At 40.6% G+C, this 25,545-nt stretch overlaps 1 protein-coding gene across 8 annotated transcripts in view; it reads right to left on the bottom strand.

Moving 5' to 3' along the window:
• KLF12 (KLF transcription factor 12) overlaps positions 1-25,545 on the bottom strand; it is a 246,687-nt gene that overhangs the window by 57,965 nt on the left and 163,177 nt on the right. For 6 of the 8 annotated variants that reach the window (XM_027473007.3, XM_038185326.2, XM_027472998.3 and 3 more), the window contains 2 exons: positions 19,766-19,901; positions 6,832-6,891 (listed from right to left, as the gene is read on the bottom strand). In XM_027473007.3, the coding sequence (XP_027328808.1) occupies positions 6,832-6,891; positions 19,766-19,901 (196 nt within the window). The remainder of the gene's footprint in view (positions 1-6,831; positions 6,892-19,765; positions 19,902-25,545) is intronic. The other 2 variants (XM_027473029.3, XM_027473042.3) reach the window with 1 other exon arrangement.

Genomic DNA, 25,545 nt, shown 5'->3' with positions numbered 1-25,545 from the left:
GCTCAGACACTTTGTTCTGTAACTAAGGGCTTCAGGTCTTGCATTAAGTAGTGGAAGTGGGGAAAAATAAAGAAATCTCACGTTGTCAACTCCCGCCCCCCCCCCCATCCTCTGCCCCATAGCCAGGATAATTATTCCAGCCCTTCCAAGACAATGGGAGTTTGTATCAGAATGCCAAATTCATCTCACATGTGCTAATCCAGATCAGAGCATCAGCAGAGAAAAATGGTGTGTGCACGAGCTGGTCTTGTCAGATATTTACTCAGCTGTATTAGTCTGTGTGTTTGAACTTTTCTCTAGCTCAGGGCATCAAGTATTTCACGTGCTAACTTGATCATTATGGCATCCTTCTTCACAGATGATACAGCAGAAACACATTTTCTCCTTGGCCTTCTGGCTAACATCATGGGTACTGACACCTTAATACTATTAGAAGAGTCTATACTGGGCTTTCAACGGGACAGATTTAACAATAGCTCTTTTCCATCTTCATCTACCAGTATCTTGGTAAACAAAACATGACACCTAACAGAAAATCCTGATATGATCCGTGAATCTAGACAGCCATTAAATACATTTGCAGAGGGCAGATACAAACCAATTAGCAGTACAAATATTTCAAGGTAACAATGAGATTTTTTTCAGCCAATAAGCTAAAGTAAAGAGATCTGAAATTACCATGCAAGTTCAAAGCAGCAAACACCACCCTTATCCTTACTATATCTCATGCCCATAGTTGCACTGAAAATATCTGCATCTTGTCCTTTATTAACATGCCATCACCAACAAGTTTTCAAGTTAAAAGATGGTCTCATTAATCACAGGCAGCTAAGCATCATGCTTGGAGTGATTCAGTGCAACAGATCTGCAGCAACTGATAACGAAACCTCTTTAATCCCCTGTTCCAAAATAACAAGTCAAACACAAGTGTTAAGCATTCAGAAGGGTACGGTCAATCCTTATCAAATCTTCTCTCTTCTCTCCATGCCTAAGGAAGTTAATTCAGCTTCCTTTTGCCGCAGAATGTGTGAATGGCCCTACACTGCTCCTATCTCATTCCTACCCAATAATAGGTTCTCCGGCTCTTTTTAGGGTATTTTAATTGGGCATGTAAACACGTTTTATTCTTTGATGCTCTTTCATTCAGCATCATTAATCCCCAGCATGAAATCAATAGACTTACAACGCTTAATCACGTCAAAACGCAACATACAAACCCACAAATGACTTTAGCTCATCACACAGTGAATAGCTTGCAAGTTGGAAACTATGCCTTCTTTTTGCCTTGGGATTCAGCAAACCCTAAGCAAGTCTTTCATAGAAATAAACAGATTCTCTCTCCAAGTATCTGCCATTAGGAAAAAAAAAAAAAAAAGTTGTTGATAAACAAAACATGGGATTTTATGTTTGCTCTGTCATCTTTCTTCATCCTTTGCAGTCACTTATGAGAATAAGCGCAGGCCTTATGAGAAATACTTATACTTGTTTTACAGCAACCTCTTGGCAGCATGCACATTTAAAACTGTTTTTTAAAGGCTGCAGTAGCTGGACCACAGAGTATACTGGAGGTGCAAAGGAAGGGAAAAACATTTTTGCAGGTGTTTATTTTCCTTTTTTTAACGGTTAGCAGACACTGTTTTTCCACTTGAAAAGAATATGTAAGGGGCAACAACCACTGCTTTTTTTTTTTTTTTTTTTAAAGATAATTTGCTCTACCTTATATATGATTTCTAAAGTCAAAGGGATACACAAAGTGACAAGAAACTCTTTAATGCTATAGAAATTGTGGCTGAGACATAAAAATTAAGGACAGCCAGTTCCATTGTCTGATAGACAAAAGGGAAAAAGGAATCCTCCAAATAAAGGAAGGGTAGCTTTAATTCTCGTACTTTAAAAAACACTGAAAGACTTCTCCTTTGAAAGAAAAAAATACAGTTTTAAAAGTGAAATGCTTGAAGAAGGTGTGGAAACTAGCAAGCTGAAACCTTGCTTTGCAAAGTTTTCCATGACCGCATTCCCAGCCACTGTCCCATCAACTGGCATACCCAACATGTCCCCAAACTCATGGGGTTCTTCACTGTTACACCAGAGCTTCTTCAGGCACTAACACAAGACATACTCACTCTGGGAGGTTCCCATTCTCCATCCACAGGCAAGGCAACGTCCTGAACTTTGCCTACATCTTGTGAAGAAGCCCCAAAAGAGAGGCAGAGTTTTGATGGTGGTGGCACTGGTAACTTCCTGTCTTGTGCCTGTGTGTACATGTGGTTTTGGCCAGGTAAGGAGAGACATTGGTTGCAGTCCTTAGACTGAAGGGTTCATTCGGCATCTCCCCCATCCCAGGAATAATCTGCCTGAAAGGACTCTGGGTCTTCTGCATGAGCACCAATGGAAATGAGGTTACTCTGCCCCAAGGAATGCAAGAATCACAGGGATAAAAGCTGTGCAGAAAAGAGGGATCCTTTCTCCATAATGGAAATCTGGGCACTCAGTTTCAAAAAGGAGATGGTGAAAGCTCTGTTTCAGTGTCCGGGGCTGTTTCTGTTCTAACACTGCTCCAGGGAACTAAGCCCCAGTCTTGTCCACACTCAAGCAGAATTCAGGCTCTGCTTGCCCACTCTCCTCATCCTCTGCTCCTTGTCTATGCAGTGCCCTATATTCAGTAAGAAGGGAGATGAGAAACTCCACCGTCCCACAAATATCCCATGTGATTAGACCTGTGTGAGGATCCTAATGATTAAAATGTCTCTGTGATGCTTGCGCTGAGAACACAGGTCTCACCTGACATGCTAAGTTAACGATGTTCCTCTGCAAAAAGTGGGAGCATTGCTGTTGGTGCTACCAGTTTGTTTCCCAAAAGAATCATCCCTGCTCTGTTACCTAAAAAAAAGATCTGAAGACTACCTTGAGGTGAAGTAGATGCTTTTAGTTCTTGCTGGTCCCCTCCGTAGTTCCTAAAAACTTTTCTAATGTGACAGGGTTGGTGTTCCTATGCAAGTATTTAAGCTCCCTAGACAGGAAAGAGAAGTATACAGCTAAATCAGATGGGTAAGACCTTTGATCACTCCTGAGGCATGTGTCTCCAACGATTATAATAGAGAATTCCGGTGTCTTTCTTCAGAAGTCAGATCACCCTGCAGAACTTAACCTTAACCTACAGGCAAAAGTTGGTGTCTCAGTTAGGCATGAGTGATTTTTGCTCAAGGTTTAAAAAATGCTATGAGTGTAAAATGGAGGTGCCACCCTCTAGTGTAGCATGATGCTCTCAGAACAGCTGAGTGAAGGAAGGAGAATTTCCTAGCAGGTATGACTAATCTGTACTTTACTGCAAGTATCTGGAGTCTTAGTGACCTCCTGATTTTGCAGTTTTTTTGAGTTTTTCCCCACTGAAAGTAGTATTTATGCACTGAGCTGCAAGGAGGAAAAGGCATAGATTAGGGAATTGCTTCAAACTCCTTGACTAGATGCATTAATTTTTTATTGCCTCAGTTTTAAAAAAAATGTTAAAAAAAATGAGCTAAAAGTAAAGTATGTAACAAGGACATTCCAAATCAGGCAAAGCAAAGATTAAGCATTTTCTTCTGGCAGTTACATTCTATTTATTATCATCATTATTCTTTATTATTTTGCCTTAAAAATTATCCAGATTATCTCCCCAAATGTGTTGCTTTTAATGTGTGACAGAGGCTTGATTTACTCGTGGTTGAAAGCAATCAAAGTTCAGGCACAATAATTTATTCTTCTAAAATCCAGTGCTCTGCAGTTACAATTTGGTCCTAGAGATGAATTGCAAGTACCGACCTGGGCCTCACATTCCTAATGACTTAATGGGAATCCTAACAAGTGAAACAGTGTACTTCGCAATGCTTATTTACTTTTTAAACTGGTGACAAATGGGAAGTACAGCTTCGAGCTTGCCTTACAAACAGCAGGAATAAAACAAAACAGCAGAAACGTTTGTCTTTGAATAGTGGAGAGTTAAAGCAAACCAAGGTAAAAACAGCATCCGGCAGGGTAATTCAGATCAGTGAAGTCATCCAACTCCATAGCAGCCTGACCCCAACGTAGCCCCAGAGCTACAGCTGCCAGCTAGACAGCTACTAGCCAACAAACTAGCAGAGGTGCAAGCCAAGGAGCCAGCAATGAACCCACGTGCCAATGCAGGAAAACTATATTCCAGAATTTGGCATCTGGGTCCTTCAGCTGCCAAACATCTCCCATCTGGCTGAGTCTGTGGAACGAGGTGTTTAAAAAAAAAAAAAAAAAAAAAAAAAAAGATAAAAGCAGTACTGCCTCCAAGACACCAATGATAAAGAGGCACTGTGTGCCTGCCAACATCTGAAATTCACATATGACATCACTTTGTCAACAGTGAAATGGGCACAAGAAAAGAGTAGTTGACATGTATGAAATGGAGCAACACTCCCAACCTCTGACCATCCATGGAGGTCAGCAGATGCAGAACACAGGGGATCAGTTTTGAGTAAAACTGAGATTTCATAAGCACAATACAAACAACCTACAAAAAATGTTTCTTCAAGACTTGGTGATCCACTCTGTTACCCCACTGTAACAAAGAAAATCAAGTATCTGTGAATGTTTTTGTACTCTCGTAACTAAAACATCATCATTGTGAGTGTGATTTTATGGAAAATAGCTTTCTTGAAATTCAGGGGGAAAACGTAACTTCAGTAAGAAAAAAATGAAAAAAGGAAGAGAACTGAGGATGCGTAAAATTTCATTCAAATGAAATACATACACTCACATAGCTGTATTTAATTGAAACAGTTCATTTCTAATAAGCAGTTAGTGTTCCTAAGCTGTTAATAGCTCTATACTCCAAGAAGCAAGACCAGCTGTGATGAATACTCCTAGCAGTGCAAGAAACGTTACGTGAACCATAGGAATTCATAATTTTAAGTGATATATTGATTAAATTTAAATTCATCTCATTGGCCTCACTTCCACCTTTCACCCTTCAGATAGGTCCACATGGCCTAAACAAGGTTTGACAGATATGACCTTCTTGAACAATTTGCTCCATTATTTTAAAAAGACACCAAAGACCCTATATCTCTCTTCCAAGTTTAGGGTTTTATGAACAGCTATTTGCCTTACCAAAATATTATATTTCAGCCTCATCTCACTCCAGTCAGAGCCAACAAATTTGCAGTGGTTTAGAGCACTGAGATGCCCCAAGCAATCTTCATCTACTTATAATCATCCAGGCTGCTCAGGGGGTCTTACTAGTAGGATATCATGTTCTTTGTTATGGTATGCGTAAATTCACAACAAATTTTTGGAGCAAATTATTGACAACATAAAAACTTGAGAAACAAATTGACAACATAAACCTCTCTCTTGAAAATGCTTCCTGTAGAACAGAAGCTAATACGAGTGACTATATAGACTATTATTACTAACTATAGCTAAGAGTCTGTATCTAAAATTGTATATGAAAAACACGTATTTTAGAAACAAAGAATTTTGAGAGGTTGGTAGTTTCTTCAGAATAATTTTTGAAGCTATACTGATACTTTCAATTACACTTAAGTTTTGAGTGGAAACTTCTAAAAGGAAATTCTATTTTATTATTTTAAAAATAAACTTATCTTCTCAAATTCTGTTAATAACGTTATATTTTTGCTCCCAAGTAAATCTCAAAAGCTTTGTACTGGCCTTAACAGAGAAGTTGCTGCTGGTACTTTGAAAATGTTTGAGTAATAAAATCCTGCAAATTTTTAATATAAATATACTAGTTGTAATGCAATTAACTGCAAATTGGTGATACGAGTAGACTTGAGGAACGATTTCAGTATTTGACTACTCATTAGCAATTTGAAAGTGTAATTGCTCTTAAACATGCCATCTTAATTTTCTTACGAAGCTTAGATCTGCTTATAAACGTGAAGAATTAGATTTCTGCTGCAATTTATTTGCTTATAGTGAATGTAAGTTGTTTTTCCTTTGGTACTCCACAGATAGAGGTTCTGTGGATTACTAAGAGTAAACAAAGATGGGTTTACACTTGTCACATAACACAACTGTAAAGAAATCTTTTTAGGGGCCCACCAAACAAAGGAAGAGAAGAGGACAAACAAGCAAAAACACCGAGAGCGGACATTTCATTCCATACCATTTTTAAACCCAATAAAACACAAGCAATGAATCCAACAAAAACAGCATCCCTGACAGCACTGGTACTCCTGTTCTGTCATGTATGACATGTATGTGCAAGCAAGGTGAACCCGAGGCACACAATGGTGTTAGTGGTATTACAGCACTTGCTGGAATCTCCCACTGGACTTGGGTGTAAACTCTGCACTCTAACGCAGGTTATCTACTAGACATGTTACATAGCAAGGTTTTAAGATTTTGGCGTCCTTGAAAAAACAGCAAGGAGATGTTTGCAAATACCTCTTCCTACATTTTACAGCTTTGCTCATCTACTATTTTGTGGTAATTGACAATTAGAACATATGTTATGCTGCTCCATGTTAACCTTGGGTAAAGTAAGTTATTACTCAATTTCAGTAGGCCACTTTGGACATTTTCAACTGCATTATCAAACATCAGACAGGATTCTTCTTTGATATTCTCATATTTTATTTACTAGGATTTGGAAAAATTGCAGTTTTCCCACAATGCACACCACCACCCTCCCAGCCCCCAGAAGATAAAAAACAAAACCAAAAATCAACTTTGGACCTTGCCCAGCCCCACATATCCCCCAGCCATGACATAAAGAGGGAAAGAAAGCTGAAAAGTACTGCTACTAGGCTTTGTCAATAAAACAGAACATTATATAATACACAATAAAATGCTTCATACCTGGAGTTGAAAAAACGAAAAGGGTTAGCAGCTGACCTGGCACAGCCCCACATGCTCTCTCTGGAAATTGAACACAGACAATTAGGAATTTTAAGTTACCCCAAACAATTGCAGGGGACTTAGACAAAGTTGAGGAACACTTACTGCAAAGTAAGCACACGGCCTCAGCACGGAAGGGATTTAAGATTTTTCCATTCATTTTAAAACTCCTCCTTAAACTGAAATTGCTCTGTAGAGGCCCCAGCTAATACTAAACAAGTCATTAGGAGCTCTGCCATTAATTTGTGTGGGAGTAGAGTCAAGGCTTAAGGGCCCAGGTGTCACTTGGTGGTGGTCATTCTGGATCATGGTGGATCACATTTGCTCATTAAAAAATAATCAGTGACCAAGAAGAAAACACTAAGGAGAACCTTGAGCAGACAGACGTTGCATGAAGAGGGAATACAGCCTAGAGCACACATTCCCTCCCAAAATTGTGCTGCTTAAGCAACATTATTCCTAACACATCATAGAATGACCTAGCCATAAATGCTTTTACTTATAACTGAGACTCCAGGGAAAATAGATAATCTGCTACGATATTATCTGGAATATTGAACAATACAAATGTACTACGTAATATCTGCATAAACCCTCATGCTGTGATTTGGACTACATGGAGTAGTCCTTTTCACTGACAAATTCTGATCTACTGTATGTATTCAAACAAGAAGCAACAGACAGCTGGCTTTCTGAAATAGTTCCACCACGTTAGAAAAGAAAAAAAAAAAACCTGTAGAAAGCCAAGCCTATGAATAACCCCCTTCAGTCTTTCCCTCTGTGGTTTAGACCTCAGACGTACCACAAAATCAGTCTGAGGCCAACGCCCAAGAAGCTAGCAAAAAATATTAGAATAATAACATGAATCATAAAAAAATGCTATAGCATACTAGCCATTCAATGCACTTGCACTGCAAACATTTTGGATCCTTTATAGTGATCAGTTAAAATGGTCAGGTTGGCACAATAATTGTAGAAAGTGAAAAGGAAACTTGCAAAGAGACTTCTCTAGATTTATCTAACTGCTCTTACCTTTGGCCCTCAGTAACCTGTGGCCTAACTTGGCACCTCAACGTTTACAAATAATCTTTTTTTTTTTTTCCCTCAGATTTTGCACTGCATCCTTCAAACCTCTCACATTTCCATGTTTGAAGTGTACAGTAAATATTTGTCTTCTTTACTGTTTGATTTTGCCATTTGCTAAATGATAAATTTCTGATAATGACAGAAATCTGCCATCAAAATGACAAAAGGCTGCAAAAAACCTTCATAGCAAACTGCAATTTATCAGCTCTATCATGGCCTGACATTGCTTTTCCCACCCTCTTTCTCCACTCCACGTCGAGTTTCTGCATTCTCCAGAAGTGCATCTGAGGTATGTGTCCCATGAGATCACTAGGTACAGGTTTATTTCACAACTGCACCACTACGTAACCAAAGGCACTGGGCAAAACCTCCCCCACCCCATTAACCCTCAACTGAACTCAACATGCTCTGGAAAAATGGTAACTAGAAACCATAGCATTGACCGCTCTCTCCCACATCAATTACTTTATAATCGGCTTTTAGCTCACTCTACATCTTACTAAAAAAAATATTTATTCCCAAAGCTAACACAAACAGCAATACATTACTCTGAAACCATGACCAAACTTTGAACAATTCTTTTCATAAAAGTCCATTTTTAACACATAAGCAATATGGCAGGCCAAAAATACAGCTGGTGAAGATGAGTATTTGCATGCTGAATTTTTGCCAGTGGGAAATTCAGCAGACAATTAAAACTCTGGTAAGAACCTCCGTTATGTAGGCACTAAAGAGAAAAAACACCAGAAAATCCATCTTCCAAAAACCCCAAAAGACACCTAAAACTTGCAATGTTCCTCTTGGTTTGGCCTGAAAGCCAAACGGCTGTGGCTTGCAAGTGTAGACAACTTAGCCTGAGATAGCTGATGCGTTTCCTGCCCCTAGCTGGCTGCCTTGTTCTCACCTTACTGACATCTGAGTGGAACAAACAAGGTTACAAAGCCACATTTTCAGATTAAAATGTTCCTTAAAATACCACTCATTCAGTAAGTTGGGGTGGATGAGGAATGGAAGGGAGAGACTAGCATTTAAGTGCATGCCTCTGCATCCTGTCTGGGCAGCTGAGCAGCTACCTCCCACCCCAACACTGCTCTGATCCAGAAGTCCAACCCTTGCCTCTGGGGCTGAAGTTTTTCTGTGCTCTAGAAATGGCTAAAACACACTTGACAACATGGATTCGGCATAAAAAGGGATCTGTAATAGTCACTTTCTGATCCAAAATACCAGTGTAGGAGGAAAAAGAAGAGGAAAAGGATGTTGTGGGGCCACTCCTTGGTATCTTTTGCATCCTAGCCTTGTATTCAGTTGGCAAACTTGGGTATCTGGCTTCCTAAGTCAGTGTGCTAACCACTGGGTTTATATGGCAGATGTAGGTGGCTGCATGACCGCTGCCACCGGCCATCATGTCTTCAGGAGTGGATCCCCTCCTTTGAGGCTGCTAGGAAGAGGATAGAATGGGTTTTAAAATATGTAGAAACAGGTAAGCTCTGAATAGATTGCTTGCCTTCTCATTTTCCACAATGGGAAGTTGGCAACCTAAATCTTTTTTTTTTTTTTCCTTTTTTCCCTGAACTTGGTGTTAATGATCAGGTCACAAGCTCCACAGAGAACAGAGATGACCCACAGCCATACACCTAGCAGGTAACCAGAGCATTTAAGTCTTTGCTGATGATACTAGGGGAGTGCTGATGCCTTGTGTAGGTGCTCTGAAACCTCTGGACCCAAACACGTTTTATAACCTTACCACGCTTCTGCCAGGACTCCAAAGTTGACAATACACACCTTGTCCCAAGAGTCTGCATGGTTCATCCTGTCTCTGAGCACATGTAGTTCATGCACATTGTATGGGACTACTGGTACCTCTATGCCATGTGGTATGTTAACAGGCATTACAAAACTGCTTCTTCTTGCTATTAGGATGCAAACACATTTGTAAGCAAGACTATGCCCTAGTGATAGCTAAGAAGCTCAGAGAAATGACATAGTGATACAAAAAAAAAAAGGCGGGCAGTGGAAATGCTGAGTGCAAAGGGAATCAACCTTTTTAGCTAAGCAAATAATTTACTAAACATTATCCTGTTCCTCCACTTTCAAAACCGCTGTGATTGAGATTTGTGTATATTCAGTAATTATTCAAGCTCCTCCTGAAAAAAATGTTTGACTCTCTGACTCTCTGGCCACCTGACCAAAGAGAAAGCTATGGTCATCAGCTCTCTCATTTTTGGGTTCTGCTTGAAATGCTGGAGGTTTCCCTATGCAGCAGCCACTGTAGACAAGCCTTAGGATAAGCATTTTTTCAGGGCAGCCTCTGACCTGCTAGCCCACTCCGTTCTTCCTGAACTTAATGACACAGCAAGAGTGGGTTTGATCCACTCTGGTCTCTTTAGTTCTTTCCTGCCCCAGTTTTCCTATTTCCGTGTATCACTATCCTGCAGCAGCTCAGTATATCCCAGGGGGATAAATAAATAAAAATGTTGCCCAAAACTTCATTCTTGATGTGTCTTTTGTGTGTCATGGCTACAACAAAGAAGGTGCTCAGCTTGACTCTGGCACTTGTGACTGTTGGTACTTCTGACACACCTCAGCATTAGACATTGTCTCAGCCACTGATTTGCTTTACCTCTTATTTCAGCCTTCAGTTCCTTTCTTTTTGCCTAGAGTAACCTCATATGTGTGGTTGCTTTAAGCTCCAATTATCCCTGCCTTGAAGTGTCCAAAATAGTAATGGTCATGTCCTCGGCCACATACGCATGGACAACACCTCTTCGGCACAAGGGCTGAGCACAAAAATTTCTTCTACATCCATCATCCAGGAGCCTCCTGTCATTCCTCTTTACCTGAAGCCTAAAAAGAACTTGCTGTGAGAAATGAGGTTGCGGTGGAGTCTCTCTTAGTGAAACAGGATGGAGCTAATAAAGGGGAAAACCCAGGACAACCTTTCCCCATTGTGAAGGAGAAGAAAGGAGAACAGTAGAAAAATTACATTGTGGGTTGGGTGTTTTTTTTTTTTTTTTAGTCTTGTATTCACATGCTTACTCAATTATGCCTGGCTAAATGGTGTTCCTGTCTTAAGAGTGCCCTCCTTTGCATGCCTTTTACATATACCTGGGACCTACACAACTTCCTTCATGTTTTTGTATTCATTGATCTGAACACTCAGGAAACATTTTTCATACATTGGTATGAGCACTGCTATTAAGAATTAATTGTGCTGCATGTTTGTCTGTCACAAAATCACAGGAACTGCCATATGGAAAAGGAAAGATAAAAACTTATCTGATCTAGATAATGAAAAAAGAAGTAATTTTGGCTCAAGTGACAGCAGAGGACAATGCTCTTTCTTTTTCTTATCAGTAAGTCAAGGTAGCAGTTCACTGAGGTAGTTTTATTGTGGCTTTTTCTGGCAGAGTTCTGCTGTCTAATCCACGCTGATGAGTATTTGCTGCAACTCTGAATTTCTTAATGCAAACCTCTCTGCCTCTGCCTTCTGTGCTGATTTAGAAAGAAAATACAGAAAAAGCTGAATAATGAATCATCAGGGAAACTCCTGCCAAATAGGCGCACAAACTGCTAACTGGGTAGCAGTCATACATATTGTTACTTATAATTCACATTTCAGTGTCATGCTCTTGAAGCAATTACACAATGCCTCCTTCTCCATCAATAAAAGGCATTTCACATATCTAACCACTAATGACTCGAGCTTCACTCTGGAGCAACACAGAGCAGTGGATTTAGCATGGGACTAGATCCCAGCTCATCCTCTGCTTTGCTCTGTGCCTTGAGCAAGACACTAACCTGCAGATAATTATAATATTTGAACACACAGGGGACCTGTACAATTTAATTAGTTAATGTTTGCAAAGCACTCCAAAGATAAAAAGTGCTATATGAATTATAATCATACTCTATTGTTTTGGGGCGCTTTATTCCAAGGCACACTTGTGTAAACATGTTTAGTGATGTAAAATCCCAATAACGACAAAGTTTGATAACTACCTTGAAACGATTGGCACTTCTTGGACAAAAATTAAAATGAATTAATAAATTTAATCTATTTTTGAGAAGACAATTATATGAGACAATTAAATGTAGATACTAAACCGAAGCCAGGAAGCAAGTTTGAAAGCCTTTGAAAGTTTGTTTGTGATGGATAAAGGTAATGAAAGAGACATACAGAAAGTTATCTATGAACCCAAATGTTACAAATAACTCTCTTGCTGCACTATACTGGTGCCAAGACAGGCTACGTGTTACTTTTTTTCTTTTCAGCATCCAGATTTCTGGTATGGTATCAGAATTAATCATTAGATGCAATTAAGTTAATGGTAAAACTCATCTGAACTTTAACAGAGCCAGGATTCCTTGGCCCTTTCAGCTTATTATGCTTATTAATTTAAATATTTCTCTTCAAAGGAAAATATTACTCCTAGCAATGGTATGGTAAAATATGTATTGCAGCTCAATGCCTAGCACTTCAAAGTGATTCAAAAGAAGAGAGCAGATTTCCTAATGGCAATGCCTCCTTGCTCTAGACTCATCTACGAACAGTCACTGGTTACTTACTGTTGCAGGGTGGACAGGAAAAAAATATTTTTGTGTAGACCAAGCTGAAAGCATTTTTATTTTCAAATTAGCTTTCTTCAGGGACTAATTTGACAATATCCCTGTCTCCTAATACACTGTCATTTAAGCAATACCATCCTTTCAAAGCAGGCAGCTATGGCAACTTCTTTGTAGAAGGTGCTTTTGATTTACAGTTGCCGTCCACCTGGCACTTGTTCCTAATGATCACTGGCTGATGGGAAATCTGTTATTCTGGCAAAAGGCTCTGAGACATATACAAGAGATTTTCACACCAAAAATCCCAGAATCTCTGTGCATGCACAGAATGGCATCCTTTGATTTTATTGCCCAGCCTGCCAAGTTATTACGCCTGTTTTATTTTATTTTATTTTTTTAAATGTGGCATATGCAAAAGAAGAAGAAGAAAAAAAAAGAACCTTCTTAGAATAGTATAGGTCTATGAGTAAGTTTGTAAAGTGCATAAAATACAGTGCATAAATACACTATAGAAGTCAGCACTTATTTATTGAGTTATCTGAACTGCATGAATGTAGAAATCATACTTTATAGCATTGGCATAGGCCCCAAGTTTAGATGTACTGGTTCGGGTTCTTCTTGAGTCACAGACTTCTATCATGGCCTCAGAAAACCACATGGAGTAAGATTCCTCACGTAACTTCACCAGTCTTAAGGTTAACCATTCTCCCTAAGCCATTTGTCCAAACTCCTTTATAACCATGGGGGAAGACAGGCACCTCCAAAAGGCATGAGATGATTGAGAAGGATTAGATGAAAGGTGAAACAATTGAACCTAGAAGTATGCACTGCTACATGCACTACTACTACACTGAGAAAATCCAAAATATTTGAGCTTATCTTTCAGGTAGCTTAAATTATGAGAGATGAACCTTGCTGCAAGGTTAAGTCCAAACTGCACCAGCCAGTACTGCTCAGGGGTTCCCTAAGATAGCTAGGACACAGAACTCCTCTGCTAGCCCTTGTCCAACCCAGCAACACTTTTCACAGCACCATCCATTTTTTTTCCACCACAGGATACAGATGTGAGACTGCTGACAAAAAAAATAAAACTAGGACAGAAATATCCACAAAGTGGGGGACTCAACCACAATACAGATGGTTGTCTGCCTTGCTGGGCTCTACATCACCAGTGCATCTCACTTAGGTATCTGCATATGCACCTCATTTTTAATGTTCAGTGAGTCAGATAGGTTTGTACAGTGACTTGAGAGGACTGAGGAGAAGCCCCTTGCCAGAAGAGTCTGTGGGGAGGTGGGAGACTCATGGCCAATTCAGTTTTCTCTGTTTGGGGCCCCACTGCCCCCCATGAGCATCGCAGCAACTGAGCAATCTTCTTAGGTCTTACTGCGATGGAAAAAATTTACTGCAATGGAAAAACACACCCCAGACTTGGCAAATCTTCCTGAGAAAAGTCAAATTGAAGCTGATGTATTCCCACAATTTTACTTTAGACAAACTAGCATTCTCCAGTGAAAAAAATGCTTTATTGAGAAATTCTGGAGCAGCACTACTCAGCTCACCATGTGCAAAATCACCATCCAATTTTGTGCCAGTTTTAAATTGAGCATTTGTTCACAGAGGGTGGATGTACCAGAGGAGAGAGAAGCAAAGTTCAAACAAGCACTGCCAAAACACTCTCACTTAGGCTTCTTGAGAGACTCAGGGCAAAGTATTTTGTCAGTAATGAGAGGAAAAAACTGAGGCAAAAGTTCCCTATAACGAATAGTACAGTAGTAGGAATGATGGCAGCTGAAGCAGGAAAACAGACATTATCAGTGTAGAAAATGAATGGCTGATGGGAACACACATATAAACTTCAAAAAAGATAAAAATCAATGCAGAAGTTGATTTACATTGAAGAAAAGGAGAGAGAAGAAAAGGTAAGAAAAAAAAATCAGACTCAAAAACTACTTATCAACTTGGTACTGTGGCAGTGCTGTCTGTCTGCTGTGGACTTTCTTTTTCTCTCGTGCAGTACCCAAAACTTTCTTCCACGGTGTTATAATAATAAAACCCAGCAGAATTTGAAAATAAAGTAAGATGATCATATTAGCATTAACGTATCAATCATGTAACGTAGCCAAAGAGCACGGGTGGTAGGGTCAAAGCCCCCAATTTCATTTTCACTCAGCAGCATCCAGCGCAGCGCAAGAAAGAGTTCACGCTAAAGGTCAGCATGGTCACATCCCAATGACAAATCACATTTCTATGAATTAACTGCAGCTATCACTACAAGTATTCAGGATTTCCTCTCTGAATTTTATGTCTCTACTTCATCCCAGAGAAACAAGAAGGTTACTCAAGCAACATTAGTTTATATGCACAGTCCATCTTCTCCTTGACATGGAAAAATGGTTTCATCAGAGGGGTTCCCTCCACCTCCACCTCAAAAGGAGAAGAAATGTCTGTAAGGGCAGGAAGAGAAATTTCTGGATCTTTGGATTTTAAAAAACACACTGGTCAAAAGTTTGCACTAAAAACCACCCTCCCTCTGTCTCTCCCACTTCTGCCCTCAGTCTCTGCAGGTAGAAGAAACTACATGGCGTGTGTTCGGGGGTGAGAGCTACAAGGTCTAAAATACCGAGGTTTTACAGTGCAAGTGTGCAGGGCAAGAAGAAGCTGAATGCCCTGTTCAAGGTTTATGTTGCTGTGTGCCATGGGATGGCTTCTGTGCCCCACTGCATCAGGGGTGGGAGGGCTGCCATGCTGAGGGAACAGGACGCTGCCTCCAAAAGGGGAACTTAAAAAGTTTTACCGGTCTTCTAGGGCTCGACTAATGCTTTCTCTTTTCTTGGCCTCATAAAGAATTCTGGAGTGTATCTGAGATTTGACCCTGAATATATGATGCTATTCTGGCTGTGTAATAAGCACCCAGTGGTGTCAGGCATATAGAGGCAAATCTGCTCTTTGTTAGAGAGCTACATGTCAGAATGAGTTTGTAAAACATGCTACGAAAAGGATGAAATGTTGCTTACAGTGCAAAGCCCACTGAAATCAACATATCGTGGCGATATTTATTATCAACCAGAGCAAATTATCTGAGATTAATAAATTATTCCTAGTCCAAGTTACGGTAAGGCACAGGAACTGCCATAAAGCAGCACTCTCACATAAAGAAATTTCACCCAAGTGCCCTGCTGGAAATAATGACTTTGTTTATCTATAACTTTACATTATTGATTGGGTTTGCTGAACTGAAGAAGGACTATGAAGTAATTCCAAAAGAAGTACTGAGAAATCTGCAAGCTCTGCCAATATAAAGCTAGCAGCAAGAAGGCAATTTTCCTGAGAAAAAATAGTCATACTTGGTTATTTTACAAATATGCAAGTGAATTACATTCTGTTTAAGTAAATAAGAACTAATGCCAAACATGTGGCTCTTAGTGTTTGATTGTCAGAATTTTTACTGGTAAGATTTCTTTTTTTCTAGTTAGACTATAGTGTACTTAAAACAAAGCAGAAACACAGGAGGATGCCTTCAGTTTTAAAGGACACGAAAAGCAAAGCTGTCACATGGGCATTCCAAACTGTCCTATGACCTAGCCACAAAAGGGTAATTTGCAAGGCAACAAGCTTAAAAATCACAGAATCATTAAGCTTGGAAAAGACCTTCAAGACCATCTGGTCCAACCATCTCCCTACTACCAATATCACCCACTAAACCATGTCCCTAAGCGCCCCACCTCCAACCTTGCCTTGAACACCCCCAGGGACAGTAACTTCACCACCTCCCTGGGCAACCCGTTCCAGTGCCTGGAACTACTCTAACCTGGGACTACACTTTCTGAGAAGAAACGTCTCCTCTTTTCCAACCTAAATCTCCCCTGATGTAGCTTGAGGCCATTCCCTCTAGTCCTATCACTAGTTACATGTGAGAAGATGCCGACCCCCAGCTCCTTACACCTTCCTTTCAGGTAACTGTAGAGAGCAATAAGGTCTCCCCTGAGCCTCCTCTTCTCCAGACTAAACAACCTGGCTATATTAAAACAATTCCCCCTCCCCAGACACTGACTATTTAAGTTTCCTTCAGCTTATGGTTAAAGCCTTGGTACTTCTAACACCACCGAGCAGATTTAGATCCAATGGAAGATGTTGGTACATGTGGTACCGATTCCCAGCTGGTGGCACACTGACTCCTGAGTCACACCATGGGGTGGCTTACCCTCACCTCACACCAGAGAACTGCAGGGCCTGCAGTGAATGGGGAGGAATTGGAGCTCATGGGCTTAACTCTCTCCCTAAATTAGACAGCTAGCATAGCTTCAAAGAATTAACACTTGGGCACATCACCTGCTGTGTGCTCCATGTGCAGTGAGGACAGATAACTAGCTTGGATGCAGATATCTATGCTGCAGATGTCCAATTAGGCAGTTGGAGAGTAAGGGCCAATAGACAAATATATATACATATACATATATATATATATATATAATTAAATATCCTTATGAAGAACAATTTTAAAAATGTCTGAAACACAATCTGGAAAAGGCCCATTGTTGTCTGGCACGTGCCACCGTCATGTAAAAATTAGGCTTAGTGTTATGTTTAACAAAGGCAAGACTGCACAACAGCAATATAATATTGAAGGAAAGGATAATGCCATCCCTTTGGAGGTGCCATGCTGTACTTCCCAGATAGAAAGAGAAGACTCTCTCTCAGCAGTAAGTTATTTTTCGTTGTTAACTGTAGAACTATTCACAAGAAAGCACTGACAAGAAGACATTTAGTCTTTCACTTAAGAAAGACTAAATGCTACAGGACAATCTTCAATACTCTGAGGTCCAGCCGGCCTCACCTCAACACTTTGCTTAGACCTAAGACTTAGATTTAGACCAAGATTTAGGCAATCTTTCTATGCATGCACCTACACTGCCCAGTTACTCAGCAGAATGGTAGGTACTTTTCCACATCTTCAGAGGAAATTCCTGTCTACTAAGTTCAGGTGCTAAATTGAGCACACAGGATCTCCCTTTGGAAAACTTCAAAGGCACTTTCCTCTCTGCAACAAAAGTATGTAGAATGTGGTCTTTTATTTTCAGAGGACTGCTTTGCTAGACATCTAAAATTAAGGTACACATTAGATGCCAAAATTATACAGAATGGAGCCTGTCTGTAAGGCAATATATTACAGACCAAGGAAGAAATGGATTGAGTGGAGTTGGTATAATGTGCTAACATCTCTTTTCAGCTCGGCAGCTGTATGTACAGTGTCTATGACTGAGAATGAAGTGAAAAATAAGACAAATTGCAGATCACAGTCAAATTAAATTTTCCTAATGGGGCTTTTGAAATAAACTAACAGATTACTGTTTAAAATAACCTGTAACAAGGATGAGTTGATGTTATATTATTAAATTTCTTAATTTAATTCTTATGCTCCAGAGCCAGCCAAGCAATATTCAACACATTTTCCTTCACAAATTGTGGAATGCATTATTCCAAAAAAGCTTTTCATGGTTTGACCAATTGTCTAAATGTTCCAGCAAAATCAATCACATAAAATAGTATCAGCCTGCCAGTCATATATTAAAAGTATTTGCTAGCTCTCCATGTCTCTTTCTCTTTTCATTAATTAGGCAAAACTATTTAGTTCAAAATCATGACGGGTTGTATTATTTTTCTGGCTTATTATGTGTGCTATAAACTGAGAAAAAAATACTTAGCACTTCAGGGCCTGGTGTTGTTACTCGCAAATTCAAAATATGTGTGAGGCCTGTCAATCAAGCAGCAGTGTCACTTGTGAAGAATTGTTTTCTTCCTTTACCACTGTCAGAATGGGAGCATACTAATTACAGTGGGAGCCAACACTTGGCCATAATGAACGCCCTCTCTGCTTAGGGGGAATGTAGATTTGGGGATCATGGTTACTGTGCTTGACCAGAAAAAGAATTAGTGGGTGCCTGGTGAAAGCCCTGCTGAGTTGTGAGAGGTGGAGTGTTTCAGAGAGGCAGCATGGCTGGACGCTCTTACAGGCTCTCAGCTGATGTCTGCAGTACAGGATCACTACCACCAGTCTTCTCTGCAACACCACATCCTCCTTCCTGCATCTTTGGGAATGGGTAAGAGGGGTGACTTAGGTGGCAAAAAGGATGATGTAAGGAACACCTCAGGAAGAAAACCCATTGGCCAACTGCCCGAACAATGCAAAAAACATAGTTCCCCCTCAACACACAGCTTAGTTTTCTCTCAGCATATAGAACATTGCTTTGGGAACATCAGCAGTTCTGGCTATTGATGGCATGGAAAAAATAAAAACCAACAATATGTAAGTACTTTTAGATATCGAGTTATGACATTTAAAATTAATTTATAATAAATTATATAACAGTGTCTAATGGCCTTTATTATATCCCTTCCTATTTAATAACATCCAGAATGCCCACAGTTTGAACCTCTCGGATAGAGTAATATGTTTTGTAGGGGTAGCACAGGCTTTAGTGCCTGGAGGCTCTGGTTCTATTTCCAGCTCTGCTTCAGACTTACAGGGTGACCTTTACACATAACCTCATTTTCCTCACCTATGAAATGGGGATATTAATACTTATTTACCTCACAGTTGGTTCCCTTCCAGCTGCTACAGTGACTGAGCAAGCTTATGCATCTACTAATTACTAATTACTAATGTTAGTGATAAACTTTTCCTTTTTTTTTTTTTTTTTTTTTTTTTAAGTAAGCAAGAAAGGAATTAAATTAAGAACTTGGGTTTTGTCCCTCCACTAAGTAATAGCACGCAGAAAAATAACAGTAATGGAAAAAATGTTCAAAGCCCCTCACTAATTTCCTTTCAATTACTCTATTCTGCATGAGACATGTAGGTGATTTCTATTTGATGGCAACTCAATGAAGCTTCCTGATACTGCTTTCAGTCAAGAAGAAAGTGAGTTTTTTTTTCAGAGGAAGTCTAACCTGGAGTGAATATAAAAACCACTACAAGCTTTGCAAGTAAATAAAGGAGAAATAACTTTAATCTGAAACTTTAGCTAAGAATTTGAGAGGAGAGAAAGAAGTGAAAAGAGAAGCAGAGAAAGCAGACAGAAGCAGCGATCTCTTCCTAAAGGGAATGCAGCTGAACAGAAAGGATGCTGGCAGGTACACCGGCTTGCAGAGGGGAGGACACCTCTGCGGAGCTGCCGACGGATGGTGTCTCCATCAGCCAGGGAACACCTTGGTGATACTCATCTCACTCTGAGAATATGATACTTACTCTTGTACTGCTCTGGCTATGGAGAGCGCTGTAGATCCAGTTTCATTAACGCTATCTAAGGTCACATTTGGCAGGTCGTCATCATCACTGTCACTTTTAATTTGTCTGGGAGATAGGCCTCGGGGGTCCATTTGTGCTGGAAAGAGACATATAATGGATTAATATGAGCGCGCTGAAATTAATCTTGTCCCAGAGCAACATTAGGGTGTACAACACATCTATCTGCTTAGGCTGGATGGCATGGTTTACTCTGAGCTTCACAAATCAGATGATGAATTTGCAAAGTCCTCTAGCAGTACTACAGATATACACAAACGTTTCCGCCTGTATGCAAATGTCCAAATGCACACAGACTACAGGAATGCGCGCTGCAGACTTGAACTACTGAATGCAAATAAAACTATATACACAGTGTTTGTCAAAAATTCAGTTCACCCTCAAGTTAATTTATTATGTTTGACTTCTGAAAGTGAAGATAAAGTGGTACCTCCACCTTGTACAACACAGCACACCTGAGAGCAAATTTTACAGCCAAATTTCAAGAGCAATTGTTTGATTTTGACTGTCCATCTTGAGACACCAGGTGGAGATCCATGTCACTCCAGTCAATCAAAAGCTAGGCAGCTAAAATAGGCCAGTTGTCCTGGCTTCTGAATCAATTCAACACCTGTGCGAACCACTGAAGATGACTTGTCTCCACACTACATGTGTCAAAGACTCTACAAACAATTTTGCACAGATGCCTAACTTACAGGTGATTGATGCTGGCTAATGTATCTTCTTCCTTTAAGTCAGATTTGTTGGAAAAATCACATGCTCTCAGGTCTAAGAAAATCCAAACATCGGCATTGCAGGATTATTTTGTCCATCTACAGTTTACTGTTTAGTAATGCCCTGGGTGTCCACAGCAAGGTGCTGACAGCTGGGGGCTACTCTGTGAGGAGAGGCCGGGGCTGCCCCATGTCAGACAGCCGATTCCAGCTGGCTCCAATGGCCCCACCACAGCAGCCAAGGTGGCAGCGCCCTGGGGAAAATGTACATAAGAAAGGGCAAAACACTGCACAGGCAGTGAGGAAAAGAGCGAGAAACAGTCTTGTGAACATCAAGGTCAGAAAAGAGGGAGAGGGAGGAGGTGCTCCAGGAGCCAGAGTGGAGGTTCCCTTGCAGACTGTGGAGGACGACACAGCAGAGAAGGTGTTTCCCTGCAGCCTGTGGAGAGAGCTACGGTGGAGCAGGCACCCACACTGCAGCCTGTGGAGGAACCCATGCTGCAGGAGGTGGGTATGTCCCGAAGGACCTGCAACCTTTTCAGGAGCAGGCTCTTATGACAAGAAGTGCAAGCCATGGTGAGCCCACACAGGAGCAGGCTTATCCTGACGGACTGCAGACTGTGGAGGACTCACTTTGGAGCAGGAGAAAAATGCAAGGAGGAAGGAGCAGCACAGATGAACTGCAATAAACTGACCGCAAGCCCCATTCCCCTCTACTGCTCATACTGGGCAAGGAGGTAGAGGGGTTGGGAATGAAGGAGTGAAGCCAAGCCTGGGAAAAGGTGGGTGTGTGTCCCAACCATCCCAATTGTTTTTAATTGGCAGTAAGTTAAATTAATTTTTCCCAAGTCAAGACTGATTTGCCCATGACAGTAATTGGTAAGGGATCTCCCTGTCTTTATCTCAACCCATGACCTCTTCCACCTTTTCTCCCTGTGCCCTGCTGAAGAGGGGAAGTGAGAGAGCGGTTGGGTGGGCTCTGGCAGACAGCCACGGTCAGCCCTTCTGAGGTACGTTTTGTGAAGAAAAGAGTGAAGGAAAGGAGAGCAGAAATGTGGGCTCCATGCCTACCTTTTAATCTTATCTGCTGCCCGCCACAGGGAAGCAAGGATAAGCCTTCCCAGGGGAGCAACTGAGTATGGGCAGGGAGAGGAAACCAAGAGGTGAAGTGACAGGGACCCTGGGGCACAACCGTGACCTGGGATGTTCCCAAAAGGAACTGGGGAGTTGCATGTACCAGGGGACAGATTCAGAGACAAACTTGAGAGGTGATGTAAAGAGAGACACTCCTCCTCACCCATGAAGTACCATGTGGGATTAGTAACCTCTGAGAGACACTGAAAGCATCTGGAGTAGAGAGCAAAACTGGAGAGATGCCTGACTCTGCAAGGGAGAAGCAGGGAGGGCAGGCAAGAGGTTTGTTTACAAATGTGTTTATTTTGTTTGGCCAGGTGAAATAGGGGAACCCAAGATTATTTATTTAAAGAGCTTACTGTTCCAGTTTGTTAGCTTGTATTCTCCTACAACACAGTGTCAGAGAGAGGACACTTTCTGGGCTTTGCTACATGTGTTTTGAGAAAGCTTTTATTCCCTGTCAGCTCTGCCTAAGCAGAGCCCTGCACAACAGGTTCCCTTCAGAGATCACAGAATCACAGAATGGCTTGGGCTGGAAGGGGCCTTAAAGATCCTCTAGCTCCAAGGCAGGGACATGTCTGACCAGACCAGGTTGCTCAAAGTCCCATCCAACCTGGGCTTGAACACCGCTAGGCATGGGGCATCACCAGCTTCTCTTAGCAACCTGTTCCAGTGCCTCAACACCCACTGAGTAAAGAATTTCTACCTAGTATCTAACCTAAACCTACATTTTTTTAATTTTTTTTTTAAGTTTGAAACCATTACTCCTTGCCCTATCACTACACCCCCTGACAAATAGTCCCTCTCTAACCAGGCCTCAGTCAACTTCCACCAAACTAACGCCTACAATACCCTGAAGAAGTAAGGTTTTGCAGTCCCCTTCATTCAAACACGTTTCTTTTTCTTGCTTTAAGAGGATACAGAATCACTGAATACCTCTTGCAGGCAGATGCTACGGGCTTCTTCAACAGAAAGGTTCTTAACAGCCTTACCAAAACATGGCGAGAGGGTAGGAACATAAATATGGTTATAGGCATACAGCTAGAGAAATCTGTTTTCTTCAAAGTGAAAATGCACAGTATTTGTAAACTCTAGCTCTGTCCAGCTAAAGGAAGAAAAAGAAAAAAGAAAGAAAGAAAGAAAGAAAGAAAGAAAGAAAGAAAGAAAGAAAGAAAGAAAGAAAGAAAGAAAGAAAGAAAGAGAGAGAGAAAGAGAGAAAGAGAGAGAAAGAGAGGAAGAGAGGAAGAGAGGAAGGAAGGAAGGAAGGAAGGAAGGAAGGAAGGAAGGAAGGAAGGAAGGAAGGAAGGAAGGAAGGAAGGAAGGAAGGAAGGAAGGAAGGAAGGAAGGAAGGAAGGAAGGAAGGAAGGAAGGAAGTATACTTTGGCTTCATTTAAGTCACCCAGGTCTAGGTCTATAGCTAGAAAGGAACTCTGAAAGCCACAGTTAATATTCCCATTTTGCTGTACTTCTCAAGTTGCCATGTTCACTGATGAACAGGGACTGAGCAACGCTGAAGAATGGGAGGGAAATGGATACTCCAAGAGCTATGCAGCCATAAAAGTAGCACTGATGGATAGCTGGGCTCTTGAAAAGAAAGCACTCTCTAAATGAGTGATGGCTCTAGGGAAAGTTGGTCTTAAATTTTAATTTATACCTTGGCTATGAACCACTTCTAAGTGAAAGAACAGTGAGTGATTATAACTACCCTTCAGCCACATTTTTATTTATGTTAAAGAAGAAATTACTATTAAAATATGTTCAGTAAGCTAATGCAACAACCCCTTCCTGAAGCACAGTGCAGTTACAGATGCACAGTACTACTTCTATTAGCTTTCTATTAAGACAGTTTAGGTGCCTCAGTAATACTGGCTGCATTCTGATTGCTTGTTATGTCTTCACATACACTAAAGCAAACACCTTTTCCTTATCAAAACAGAGATTGTTAACAATGAAAGATGAGCTGCAATGAGACAAACATACAGGAACTTAGAAATTGTTCATAACATTCAATTATTTTAGGTAGAATAAGCACCATTCTATGTTTCTTAAAGTCACAACTTACTCATGATGGTATTCAATGTGTTTCTGAGCATCAGTGGTACTCTAGTACTTGTTTTAAGAGCAACTAAACCCTCTAGCCAGCTGATTTAGCCTCTGAAAACTATTTGTAAACAAGGTGCTACTTCTGAGGATACTTATACCCCAATAAGGCTACCTTGCTATATGCAATTTAAGATGATTATTACTTATCTTGTTACCTTTTTTGTCTTTCTTTAAGTGAACCTCATTGCAAGAAGTTATGTGTTTATATCTATACAACGATTAAGTATTTCTAAAAGTGACATATATGTGAAAGCTGACATTTGTTAATGCATTTAAAATTGTAATAAAAATATGTATGTAATACTTTGCATTTACTGTGGCTTAACCCAACTGGTACTATGGCAAAAGTCTTAAATGGCTAGCTCAGGAACTTTCTTGACGTTTAAACCTAGGCTTAACTTAAAATCATAAAAGTTTTAAAGTAATTTAGCCCATAATATAGTTCTTATACACCAATATTGACCACTTAGCTATGAATACACCTATCCAGAAAGCTTGTATAAATGTATATGAAGAGTATTTTATGTACTTTTGTTCCTTATCAGACACACTGTTTCATTATTATTAGAGATTGTTGGAAGACTCTTAAGACATTATTGAGACTCCTATCCTATCTGGTGTTGTTTCCACATTACCTGAGGAATGTGTTAAGACGAAAACTCAACTATACTAAAACAGCACCTTCTTTTTGTTTGTGCCCAGTGAGGTACATCCACTCTGTATACTCCTAATACAGCCAAGAAGTAGCCAGTGGGATTGTGCATTTACAGCTAAGGAAAATTGGACAATTCTGCCCTATGGATGCTACTTGCTTCACCAGAAGCCAATGTCTGAGCACATGATGAGGTGTTGCAACACACGGGCATGGTGAGAGTGAAATACTAGGAATGGAAATGGATCTTTGAGCAAATTCAAAGGCAGGGAAATCAAGGCCATTTTTTGTTATATTTTCACAATGAAACTATTTAAAGATGATAATTAAATTAGAGAACGACGCAGGGATTACTCCCTTATTTTTAAATGTCAGCCATAGAGATAGAAGCCCTTTTTTGTCCTGCTTTTCATTCATAACCTCTTTTGCTCGGTCTTGGTCTTCCTACAACCCTCTCTCTTTTCGCTCTCCCTTTATGTCAGTGCTTTGCAAGCACTGGGGGAGAGCAAGTGATGAGGAGCAGGCTGGACCTAGAGGTGCTCCTCGCCCCAAGGAGTCTCCCATACCAGACCAATGTACCACAAAGCAAGATGTGACCTATCTTGCTCCTCTCCCAGCTTGCAGACTGGGATGGACAAGATGCTGGTGAGCAGAGGTGAGTAGCCAGGAGTGTCTCTGACACCTGGCATAAGCTGCCCTTGTCTTCTCCTCAGCATGGTTGCAGCTGCTGCAGGGAAAGGCAGCCTTTAAACTATTCTCCTTCCTCAAATGAGCCATGTGAATAACCAACTGGCTGAAAGCCTAACAGATATCTCCTCCTCACCACTCACTACAGCATGCTAACTGCAGTACAGGATTTTTATACATTCAGAGTTCATGACTCCTACTAATGTCAACAGCTTTGCCTTTCTCTTGGACATCTAAGAACAACCGTCGGACTGCTGGCACCAAGGTTTATAAATACCAGCAGCAGTTCATAAATGCTGAATTAAGAGTAATTATTGGCCTAATGAGCATCAGACTGGGAACAAGGAAGAGATGTAGGCAAGAGATAATTTAGCAAATGAGATGAAAAAGATGGAGGACAAGTGAGTAATGGAATACAATTGGCAAGCAAGGTG

The sequence above is a fragment of the Anas platyrhynchos genome, chromosome 1 (assembly GCF_047663525.1).
Source record: "Anas platyrhynchos isolate ZD024472 breed Pekin duck chromosome 1, IASCAAS_PekinDuck_T2T, whole genome shotgun sequence".
Taxonomy (NCBI): Eukaryota; Metazoa; Chordata; class Aves; order Anseriformes; family Anatidae; genus Anas; species Anas platyrhynchos.
The sequence above is the reverse complement of the archived record's forward strand: the minus strand, read 5'-3'. Positions and strand labels throughout refer to the sequence as shown.